A 12,608-nucleotide genomic window follows, 5' to 3' on the forward strand; every position below is an offset into this window, starting at 1 on the left:
GTTTATAGAAGATGCTTCAGATTGGTATATCTTTGGCCTAACATCTTAGAGGAATCAAGTTATTTCCAGACGAGCGAGACCAGCCGGAAAGATTTAGTGTTTTTATTCAATCTTTTTACCTCTAAAACCAGTGTTTAGTTGTACTTTATTGATATCTTTCATATGTCTTCTGCAATATGACAGATGCATCATGAACATTTTGATTTTTTGTAAAGAACTGATGCTATTTGTAGCTCTGAGTGATTTAAGGATCATGGTGGTTGAATAGCCTACCAATAGCAATGGTTATGACCAATATTTGAAGACTAAGGCCTTTCTTGAGGGCGAAGGAGGGCAGCCAGCATCCATAGAAATGTACATGAGTTGTAGTCTGGACAGACAACATCTAAGCTCCATCAGCTCAGTGCTGACATTTCTGCCTCAGAGTCAGATGGTTCAAAGTTTCACTCTTGAAAGCTAAGCACAGAAACCAGGCTTCACATCATACTGAGCAAATCCTACATGTCTCCAATATATGGTCCTTTGGATGGGTCATTAAGCCATGACACCTACTAGGCAGAGGGTAAAATCAGACATAAGGTGCACAGCAATCAAACAGCCTGTTTCCACTCCATGGCTTTGGAGCAGACAAAAAAAAAGCTTGAAGACATTAAAAAAACCTGAATTTCAGATGTTAAATCACAACTGCACAAGTGCACTTTTAAAAATAAATTTATTATACATTATGTACACAAACACATTATGTACAGTGCACATCTTCACAGTACAGGTGAAATTTCACATCCTCAATAACCAAAACTTTCAAATATTACTAGTAATAAATGTTACATACTTGAAGATTTTGCCAGGAACTGCAACAGTCCAACTCAAAAAGGCTTTCAGACATTAGTTACTAAAGTACCTACAATTATACCACATTAAAGTAAATTACACAGAACTTGTAAACAGAGGAATGTAAAAATATATACTGTACAAGGGGCAGGAAAATTAAATTAAAAGGGAAGTGCTTCAGTTGAAGAGTACCAGTGAAATGGAACAAACAACCTCTCCCTTTGTGGTTTTCTGTAACACAATCAGCCAGTTTTCATGTTCAAACTGCCCTGAGTAACCTGGTCAAAGTCAGGACATTATCTGAGGAGATTCCCATTGATGTCAAACACCCTAGGACACAGGAAAGGAAAAAAGTCAGGCTGTCTGCTACTATGTCTCACCAATCCTATGTAAAATGAGTGCAGACAGGTGTTTATCAGGCTTTGCTAAATTCTTTTCACTTACACCCCTCAAATTATCATACTTGATGTTTGCCATTAACAGGCCCCCATATCAACTTATCGAGGAACCAGAGGTCAAAATCCAGGAATTAGTGCTTTTGAGACAGTAGAGGATAAAGTTCAAGATCTAAAATATACTTTAGTTGAACATTTTAAACTTTAGAGTCTTTGAATTAAATGCGTTCCTTCAAACACAAATCACAGGTATTTACAGAGGTTCCATGTGTTTTCAGGGCAGAATAGTTCCAGCCCGACAGATCATGCATTTTTGGCATATCATAAAAATGAATTAAAATTAACTCTCCACAATTCACAGAACCATAGTTTTGCTCTTGTGCAGAAACATTTCCTCACAATAAAGAAGTTTCAAATCTCATATCCAATTTCAAAAGAAAATGCTGAATGTTCCATTTCCAATCCTTTGTCAGACACCCAATGCAAAACATGAATTTTTATTTGTTCTTCAGATGCAGCTGCTGGACATTGCTACTTTTATTAATACAGCTTCTGTTTCTGTCAAGACTCTCAATTTTAATATTTAACAATTCCTTAAGAAATCTAATTCTGGTTTTCCAAATATATTTCACTCAAACTGGTTGGGTCTGAATGGGAGACTAACGAACAAGGTTTACGTTCTTGGCTGTCTGAGGGCTAGTCATGGGGAGAAGTGAATCTAATGCAGAATTCCCAATACCAGGTCAGATTATTTTGGTATGATCTTGTTGCTGTTTGTGGGAGCTTACTACACAAACTAACTGCCATATCCTCTCAGCAGCAAGTAATTAGACTTTGAAAGTAGGTGATTAGCTGTAAAAATAAAAGCTTCAGGTACATGAAAGGCGTTGCATAAAACCAAGTTCTTCCCCTCTAATCTCCAAACTCAAAACTGATGCAATGCAACGTGAATTCAACTCTTGCCCAGGCAAATGTGTTAAACATTCTTTACTTCTTCCTCTTAAGCTAGAACCCATTCTGACCTTCCCCAAATCAAAGTTATCCCCACAGTCAAGTTCCTTTGCCCGAGCAATCATGAGATTGATTTCGACAGACCCAGTTCACAAATCATATTTTGTGTATAGCCATTTTATAGGCTAAGTACCTCAAAAAACTTTGAGCACAGGAAAAGGTTTAAATCTCAGAATGTGGCCATGGTTTTGTTCGATGTTGATGATTCCTGTGTTTCACCATTAGACTTCAGTCAGTTAATTTACAGTGAGATTAATGCAAATTCCTCTCTTGGGTCTACTGTTAGGTTTAATTTTGTTTCATCGCTCTGTAGTTCTAATATTGACGACACTGCTCCATTTTTATGATTCTAACAGAGATTCCAGCATCCGAAAACTGTTTGTGATTGCTGTGGTAACAAAAACAAACTTGAATCCTGTGGGGAAAAGAAAGAGAGAAAGAATAGGTTTGGCTGGAGTCAAATATTATCTACCCCTTGACAAGTGACTGAGCAAAATGCAATTTTGCTCTCCAGCTCCTCTTCTGAAGCCTCGATTCAGGTCTGATCGAAGCCTAAACTTTAAAAATGCCAACTGGCTGTAGCAGTCTGAAATGTGTTACATGAGTGTGAGCATTAACAGGCTATCTGCTGTGACATCAAGGGAAATAAGAGGTAAGATGGCCCTTCCCTCACACACCTCTCTCATGCATGAAGACATAGCACTCACCCACACCCAATATGCACAGCACATCTTCCAGTGGGAGATGCTGAACATCACCTCAGGAGTTGGAGCATGGCATACTTTATTTCAGTTCCAGGAACAGTGATCATTTGGTACACTGTGTCTGTTCTAGATCTTTTGTAGTGCTACCCATTAATCCCACTTTTTCCCCAAATTCCTGCATCTTTTCTTTCCATCAATTTTCTTATTGATATATAACATTTTGGAGTTTGCACATTCTCCCCGTGTCTGCGTGGGTTTCCTCTGGGTGCCCTGGTTTCCTCCCACAGTCCAAAGATGTGCAGGTTAGGTGAATTGGCCATGCTAAATTGCCCATAGTGTTAGGTGGATCAGTCAGGGGTAAACGTAGGGGAATGGGTCTGGGTGGGTTGCTCTTCGGAGGGTCGGTGTGGACTTGTTGGGCCGAAGAGCCTGTTTCCACACTGTAGGGAATCTAATCTAATCTAATTATCTTATTCACTTTTCAGTCTTACTGAATCTGCTTTAACCCTACAGAACTCAACATGTAAATAAAACTTCCTCATGCTGTCTGTAGCTCTTTTGGCAATTATCTATAATCTGTGCCCTGCTGGTAACCAAGCCTCTGCCACTGGAAATGGCCAATTACATCCCTCTTCATGCTGAAATGAATTCATTCTGTGCAGCCTAGAGACTGAATCCAGAGGTTTCTGGCTCTTATCGTGCAATGAACCAACAGGAGAGGTCAGTTCTTGGTCTTGCTGACAATCCTGGCACTAAGTATATTCCCTTTGGATTGACAAGGCTGTCATTTCTCCATTACAGAAGTTCAATATTTCAAATACATTTTTAAAATAAAAGCAAAAAATATTGGAAATAATGAGCTCGTGATGCAGCATGTTTCTATTAGTGATGCTTCATCAGAATTCTGCTCCTTTCTATATTACCAGCATTTTGTTTTTTTTAATCTGAGCTTCAGAGCCTGCAGCATTTTGCTTTTGTATTAAAATTTAAAATGCAGCTTCATGAGAACAATCATACAATAATGTCACTGGAAGAAGTGCAGGAATAATTCATGATATCAGATAATTAGTGTTACCTTTCTCTTTACCCAGGAACCTTAGCGCTGCAATTTCTGAAAAAGTGCAGCCTCCAAGAAACACCACAAGAATGACTCGTTGCGCATTGCAAGAATACCCTGCGTCCATGGATCTTTCTATTAAAAAACCAAGAACAGCACTTTAAATACATTATCAATACTTGGGATTATATCACAACACTTCTTACAAAGTATATGTTGCCTCCAAATCCTTCCATCTCTCAATGTAAAAGATAAAGTTGCCATGTTCCCAGAGGAAAATAGAGCAGCCCTCTCATTAAAGAGGACTGTTTTTGTTTAACCTGAGGGTCAACAGATCTCAGATGAGGAGTAAGCTTGAGAAGGTGGAAGCTTCATGGTAATCTCAGCTGATTTGGAAACTGACGCTGCATCTGATGCCTTACAGTTCTATCAGTAATTTACACTAGGGGAGAAAACGGTGGTAATAAGGAATCGTTGATTAACCACACTTTCAGCCAGTGTACTCCAGACACTAATCACTCACTGCATGATAAAAGCTTTTTCTAAAACTGATTTTGCTTCTTTTGCAACTTATTTAAAATCGCTGCCCTCTCATTCTTGATCCGTTTGCATGTGGGAAGTTTCTCCCTAACTATATTGTCCTGTCCTGTGTTTGAATACTTCTATCAGACCTGATCTCAGTCTTTTCTGCTCCAATGAAAACAATCCTAACTTCTCCAATCTATCTTCACAATTGAAATTTCTATGTTGCTAATAGTAAAGCTGAGAATACTATATATTTTATAACTGCCCTTTCCACCTGTCTGGCCACCTTTATTGGCATGTACACCCACACCCCCATTAGAGTAGTACCCTTTATGTTATCTACTCATGTTCCCCTGACTAAAATGAATCACCTCCCATTTCTTTGCATTGAATTTCATCTGCCAGCTGTCTGCCCATTCCACTGTCAATGGACTAATGATAGAGGCCTGCGTTAATGGTCTGGCAACATGGCTTTAATTCCCACCACAGCAGCTGGTGGAACTTAACTTCAATTAATTTTTAAAAATCTTGAATATAAAACTAATCTCAGTAGGGATGACCAAATCAACTATCTTAATTGTTGTAAAAATCCATCCACTTAACTAACTTCCTTTTGGGGAAGGAAATCTGTCATCTTTTCCCTCTAAGTGGCTCTAGACCCAAAACAAGTTGATTTACTCCTGGAAAGCCACTCAGTTCAATGGCAATTAGCAGTGGGAAACAGACACCAACATCCTATGAAAGAACAAAAAGATGATGACTAATTATTTATGTACAAGCCTCGATTGGGAAATCATCACAGGTTACTCTCCTGTTGAGGAAATGCAAGTCTATACTCAGATATCCGGTCCCCGTGGTATCCCCATACACAAAGCTTCAGCAAGCTGTTACAAGGCTGTCAATGTCCATAAGACACCGACACTTGCAAGTACCCCTTTAAGCCACACATCATCCTGACTTGGAAATCTATCTTTGCTCCTTCACTGTTACTGGATCAAAATTCTGGAACTTTCTCTGTTAAGGCACTGTGGGTCTTCCTACACAGAGTGCACCAGTTCGAGTGGGCAGCTTGTCACCAACCTCTCCAGGTCAGTTTGGGAAAGGTGATAAACGTTGATCCAACCAGCAATGCCCACATCTCACAAATGGATAAAAAGAAAATAATCTGTCCAGCAACCCTCAGCATCTTCAGAAGAGGGCTGAGACCACAAGGTGGAGGAACAAAAGACAATGCAATTGCTAATGGAACTTTGGAGAGAGCACAGCATGCCATCAAATCTGAACCATTCATAGTCTTACCTATAGTGATAAATTCATTGTTGTTTAGTAATCGTGACACCTCCTCCATTCCTGCCCAGCTGTCACGCTCTAGCACCTGATGCAATATAAAGAGCTGTCATACACAACATGGGGCAGAGAGAAAAACAGCATGACATGCATTTATATAGCACCTGCATCACAGCAAAATACTCCAAGGATCAGCATAAAATAGAAACAACATGTTGGTCAGAAGTAAAGGAAGTGACTAGACATCAGAGGAAAAGATGGGAGAGATAAAGCATGTTGAAGGGTATGCTGGTTGAAGGCAATGCCTCTGACAGTGTGCACCAACACACAAGTTGAAAGCACTTGATTCTGAAGCTGAGGATGATATTGCAACAATGTATTACAAAGTAATTTAGCAATAGGATGGTCATAGACACATACAAAAAGTACACTCACGACTAAGTTCTTTATTTACAACTTGTGCTTGCTGTTATAATCAATGTTCAGAAAATATATTTACACCCCACTAAATCAACTTATTTAACAACAATCAAATAAATTGCTTAAATACCCAGCTTCATTTAAATTTAGTTAAATAGATTATTTTTCATTGTAGTCTCACTCAAGTACAAGACAAGTGAGTTTATTCTCTCTCCTGTGTAGTTGTTAACATTTCTGTGTCATGTATTAGAGTGCACATAACTCACCTGTTCTATAATCTTGCAGCTCAATGGAATGTATGCACCACTGAATACATAGGCCATATCCCGTGGAACCTTCAAATCATACTCTTCTTCAGTGCGGGGTATCTGGAAAGGGACAGAAAATGCTGAATTCAACAGCATGAGAACACGAGGAAAAAGTGAAGCAGGTCTCAGTAGACTGCACATTTCTATCATGGTCTGTTAGTTTAATATTATCACAATTATTCAGCTCTTCTTTGAAACCTTTCCCTGCCTGAGTATATTCTCTGTAACTACAAAGTCGAAGAAAGAAGTTTTTTTTGTAAGCCTACATTTCACTGAGGAGACTTCATTCAATTTTACATCCAACAACTTGCTTTGAAACTCTGCTCACATTTTGACAGCTGTGAAAATATCCTCCACAGCAGCTGAGAAACCCATAACATTCCAAACTAATCAACAGGATTTAAATTAAATAACTAAATTTTCTAAAAGGAAAAAGTCAATTCCCCCTAATTTTCAACTTTAATGGATCCTTTAAAAATCCCCAGATCCTAGGTGCTTGCCTTCAGAAAAGCTAACGAGTTCTTTGTGAGCCACACCTTGTCTGTATACCAAGTTTCATTAAACATATCCACGTTTGAGTCTTGGAGATCTGTTATTTATAATTAGAGTAACAGGGCTAAACCATTACTTCTTCCACTGGAAGTCAGTTGAAATGATCAGAATAGTGAAAGAGGCCTTTAACCAGCTCATTCTATGCCATGTTTGCTCTAGATTGTGACATATTAGTAAAATCACTGGACTAGTAATCCACAGTCCCTGACTAATGCTGGTGGAATTTTGAATTAAAATTAATAAATCTAGAATATAAAGATAGTCTCAATAGCAATGATCATGACAACTATCATTGATCATCATTTTAAAAAAAAACAGTTCACTGTCCTTTAGGGAACTTTCTCAGCCTCCAGATCCACACACTCAACTGTCCTTTGCAATGTCTCACTAATGTCATTTTAAGGGTAATCAGGGATGGGCCATTGCCAGCAACATTCATATCCCATGAAAAAATAAAGAAACAAAAGTCAATAAAGAGGAGTACAGTGAATTTCCCATAATGTGGAAGCACAGACAAATTTAATGAAAATAAAACAAGTAAACAGAAATACAATAACTGCTATACTCCTCAGTCAGAAGTAGATTTAAAATATCAAATTGAAAAAAGTCATTGTACTCATTAAATACACTCCCTGCAATACAACCATCATCAAATCTGTTCAATCCATTTAATGAGTTAAAGGAGTAAGAAATCACACTGAATTTTGTCAGGCTGTTTCACCATGGGGAACATCACAACTAAGCTGAACCCTATCCTCATGTATATAATCCAATTGTTGAACAGTGATCAGTGACCTTCCCAGCTTAATAGCATAAAGTATCACCCAACTCAGCTCAAACCAAACCAAACGTAATCCCGCTGAGGGAATTGGTCAGTTCTCAAGTGAAAACAAATGCAAGACTTGTATTTATTTAGCATTTTCCACAACCAGTGAACATCTCACGCTCCCTATTACCAATTGCATATTTTCAAAGTGTGGTCACCATTGCAATTTAGGAAACTTGACAACCAATTTGTAGACAGGAAGCTCACAAATCAACTATGTAATGATGGCCAGCTATTTTTGCGATATTAATTGATGGATAAATATTGATCAAGAAAGCAGGGAAACACCCCCCTCCCCAGCTTCTAGTGCTTACCAGATTCAGTCGTTTGCTCAAAGCTCTGAAATGACTTTTCCTGGCCAGAGATGAAAAGGCATCAGTCAATTTCCCTGAAAATAAATTATTCTATTTAATTTCCAGTCATTATGTAAAATTACCACAGAAACAAACCTGCAAATACGTGCAATAGAAATGGGACCCAGAGGAACATAGTGTTGGAATTACAATGTATGGTGACACAAATGGGACAGTGGATTAGAATAGTTAGGTAGTTGTTTCTGTCCGACACAGATCTGATGGGATAAAGGGCCTTTTTTTTGTATTGTACACTTCTGTGATGTAATGATTATAGCTGCCTTGAGCTTGTACTATTCACAGCTTTGTAGCCATTGGCAAGATTGAATTTTGCAACCAAACAGACAGACAGCTATGGAATACATTTAGCATGCGAGATGGTGGGTTGTTTCATCATGAGAGTCACCACAAGCCCAATCCTAACTTCACCCAATGGCCATACAGGTAAAAATAAGTAAATCGTTTCACTGTTTGGTTTCAGGAGATTACAAGACATTTCACAGTCACTGAAACATGTTTGCAATTCAGTCGCTGTTGTAATGAAGAACATTAAATTGCATGTAATAAAACGACTTAGTCTTTTAGAGTTTAGAATATCATTAAATAATCCTGTTATGATCTCCCAATGTCTGGTATATCACCATCTTATGTTTCCAGTGTCCCCTTACCGACTGCTTTGTCCGTCACAAGCTTTCCCATGGTGCTCTCCACTGCAGTCAATGTCTCTCCAGGCTGTTGTTCTGTTAACAGTCCAATTTGTTTCAGGTTGGCGAACGTAAGGATGTGATCATAACCATAACTCTGAACAGAAATAAATGCGAACAGAGTTACAGATCAGGCGAGTAAAGTGCCAAAGGGAAGCGGTCTGTTAATTGTGGTTGGATATACTGTACACAACTATAATAAAATGTACAGTCAGGGTACAAATCCCACAAAAGCTTTAATTAGAAATTGTCCCTTGTACAATCAGATACCACTCAGTCTGGTTTCAGAGATCACTGCATTACACCAGAAGTCAAATTTCCCACAATCATGAAGATCTTGATGAATTTGTGTTATTAACAGACCATGTCCCAGTTCAAAAAATCAGGAATTGTAAAACCCATTTCTTTATAGTCAATGAAGACAAGATAGTTTGAGCTGACATATATTTACACCATATCAAGGTGATCAATAATGGATGGTGACGGAGGTCGGCTGTGGAGTAAATATCACTGCTTGCTTCAATCACATTAAGCCTGGGTTGGGTGTCAGAACACATTGTCAATGTCATAGTTGGATATATAATGCATCAATCAATCAAAGACTCTAGGTGTGGATATCACGTTCACCCTTGGTTTAATATATCAGTTCGCCATGAATAAATGAACTGGCAACCCTGCAAAGTGAGGAGTCCACTTTGGGACTGATAGAATACAGCAGTTCTACATAATGTACTCTAGACAATTGTGATTTAACTACTATGTCAACATGATCCATTGAAGCAGATCCTATTGCAATACTGATGCCTCCAGAACTTTAAAGGAATATATCCTCCATTATTGCTACTGCAGGACAAATGTAGAGGTAGAGACCACTGTCTTTTTGGATATGACTGTATGGTCAGGTTGAGCAACATTTCTTCCTGATCTCTTCCACTCCTTTCGTCATCACTTCATACCTTCTAGCTGTCAACCTGTGACCTCTCCATCTTTAGCTTTCCTCCAATCCCCTAATCCATAGGTATTTCTCTTATGCTTGTGAAAATTCCTTCCTAATCTTCAAGAAAGGACAGTTGACAAAAGATAAAGTTATGATTTTTAGCCTCTAAGCAGCATAATAGAAAATATTTTTCCCTCAGTCCATAGCATCAAAATTAGCTCAGTGGGAAGCACTCACAGTAGTGGATCAAAAGGTTGACAATTCAAATTCCAGGAGTGGAACTTGAACAAATAATCCAGACTGATGCTCAAGTGGAGGACAACAGGATGAAGGCCCACCATCATTGTCTCAATATTGCCCACAGCCCAAGGACAAAACATAATCCAAATAGCTCACATTCATGATCACTGCTGTATCAGTGATATCTTTCTTTGCCTACCTGCAAATACTGAGTTTTCAATGACCGATAATCCTTAGAAATCAATCCTGAGGGGAAATAACACAAACACACAAAATCATCAGAAGAAAAATAGCAAACGCAAAGTCTGAATGAATCCACAAACAATTAAGGTATTTTTCAATATATAATTTCAGTTACATCACACCGTAAATTTTTGCTATAAATTCTGTGTCTTACAACTGTGTCCTCGATAACCACGTGATGAAGGAGCAGTGCTCCGAAAGCTAGTGTGCTTCCAATTAAACTTATTGGACTATAACCTGGTGTTGTGTGATTTTCAACAAAGTCTGAAGTGAAGACAGAAAATGTGACATGGCCAAGACAGCCTGTCAGCATCTCGAATGAGAATGGATAGAGGAATGTTTCAGGAAAGGATCCTTCATTAGAGAAAAGATCCAGATATATAAAGCAGGGAAACTTAAACGGCCAATTAAAAAGAAATGTCCAAAATAATTTGCTTGTGCTCTAACTCGTCTTTAAGATTTGGACGGACATGGGTGCTCATTTAGGCTTCAAACTTACCATTTTCTGTCTGTGAAAGGAGACACATCAGTCGAAGACTCTCAAGTGGCGAAATCTGAAAGATCAAAATGATTCAGGCATAAACAGGATGTGGGTGGTAACAGTTGCCTGTAAAGTTTGGAGACATAAAACACCAGGCTCAGAAGTTTGTTATTCTTCTGCAAATCACTTTTTTTGCCTCCCAACCAACCATACATCAACTAAATTGCCTTCCAGTAGTTCGTTCACGTGTGTACGTCTTAACCGCAAGTGGTGGTTGGGTATTGAGCTAATTATGGGGCAAAACACAGCCAGGTTCACATCTCTCCAATGGCACTGCAACTTTCACCACCTGTCTCAGCAACTCACAATGGAATGGGAATTAAACTTGGGACCTTGTTGGTCTGTTTAGTTACTTAAACAGTGCTTTCACTAACATATCGTTACTGAAGTTTTGGTCTTATGCAAAAGATTGTTAGCACACTTTTAGTACACTTTCCAAGTGTACACTCTATGGAAATACCAATTACAGGCAATCCACAAAATACAGTATCATAGCTATTTTACTGTGAGGAATGACCATTTCTGAAATATGTTTCTCAGAGCCTCTGCAAATGAAGTGACCTGCCCAGTACTGGTATATTATCCAATAATTACTCACAATTAATAATACCCATTCCAATTGTTACAATACACTTTTACACACACATAATTTCTTGTATATTCTGAACACGACTACCTCAATCTCAATAGCTGCACTTCAGGGTGAATGAGTGACTGAAAACCTTGTATACTAATGTACCTGCCGGTTAATGTGCTCCTCAACACAGTTGGTGCTCTCTCGGATCTCAAATCCCTCTAATAGCGCTGTAGAGGAAAAGTCAGTCCATGAACAAAACACCAACGAAAAGCACATGAAAGAATTTCAGAAAACTAGGAAACGAACGAAAGGCAAGTTAAACCTGGATACACTTTGACAAGAGAATGCTTGCAAAAGGCACAGACATACAACAAAACGTCTTCACTGTTATCTGTATAGCTTCCTGATGTTACCTCCTAAAATGAGACATTCCTGGTATCAGAAGTTGTCCCTCCCATGATACAATCGGCAATTTGCCATTGGAATTTTAAAAATCTATTAATTTCTGATATAAAGAAATTCCCAGAATTGTCCTAATATGTGAAATGCGGTTCCAAATAATAGTTTGCCCCTTTGTACTAACAATATCATCAATAATTTCAACACAATGATAAGTCTCTTAGATTCTCTGTGATTTTATGCAGAAATTATGATTCGTCACACTGCAGCCTGACCCACAATCTTTGTCTGGAAACTCCAGACTGCGGAATTCTCTCTCATCTTTGATTTACAATTTTAAATGCTTTATTAATCACTGCTCCCTCAATTGTTTTATTTCTTTTCTATTTTTTGGCCACCATCTTGATACTTTGCAGACCCCACCATTTGACTTTGAATCCTTAATTTACAACAAAGTAGCTGTCCTGTGGTAACTGAGTTGCTGCCCACTGGTTAGAATTCTCTGTGATCCACACCATGTTCAGACTTCAGCAGCTCCTGAAAGTCTTGTTTCGTTTTCTTCTTCATAATTGACTCACATGCTCCAATATCTAAAAGAAAAACAAACCAAAAAAGTATTAGTCGCTGACATAGAGTTTGTCCAGAACAGAAGAACAGCATACATGCTGCAAGAACAATACTTTAGCAAGCAGGTTGTT

General features: G+C 38.5%; 1 protein-coding gene across 7 annotated transcripts in view; it reads right to left on the reverse strand.

Moving 5' to 3' along the window:
* Window positions 1-693: 693 nt before the first annotated feature.
* vps33b (VPS33B late endosome and lysosome associated) overlaps window positions 694-12,608 on the reverse strand; it is a 32,658-nt gene continuing 20,743 nt past the window's right edge. For 5 of the 7 annotated variants that reach the window (XM_043680468.1, XM_043680464.1, XM_043680467.1 and 2 more), the window contains 10 exons: window positions 12,426-12,500; window positions 11,674-11,738; window positions 10,893-10,947; window positions 10,350-10,396; window positions 8,938-9,070; window positions 8,231-8,304; window positions 6,497-6,598; window positions 5,823-5,898; window positions 4,017-4,133; window positions 694-2,652 (listed from right to left, as the gene is read on the reverse strand). In XM_043680468.1, coding sequence (XP_043536403.1) covers window positions 2,579-2,652; window positions 4,017-4,133; window positions 5,823-5,898; window positions 6,497-6,598; window positions 8,231-8,304; window positions 8,938-9,070; window positions 10,350-10,396; window positions 10,893-10,947; window positions 11,674-11,738; window positions 12,426-12,500 — 818 coding nt within the window. In that variant the 3' untranslated portion in view covers window positions 694-2,578. The remainder of the gene's footprint in view (window positions 2,653-4,016; window positions 4,134-5,822; window positions 5,899-6,496; window positions 6,599-8,230; window positions 8,305-8,937; window positions 9,071-10,349; window positions 10,397-10,892; window positions 10,948-11,673; window positions 11,739-12,425; window positions 12,501-12,608) is intronic. The other 2 variants (XR_006309817.1, XM_043680466.1) reach the window with 2 other exon arrangements.

This window comes from Chiloscyllium plagiosum, chromosome 40 (genome assembly GCF_004010195.1).
Source record: "Chiloscyllium plagiosum isolate BGI_BamShark_2017 chromosome 40, ASM401019v2, whole genome shotgun sequence".
NCBI lineage: Eukaryota > Metazoa > Chordata > Chondrichthyes > Orectolobiformes > Hemiscylliidae > Chiloscyllium > Chiloscyllium plagiosum.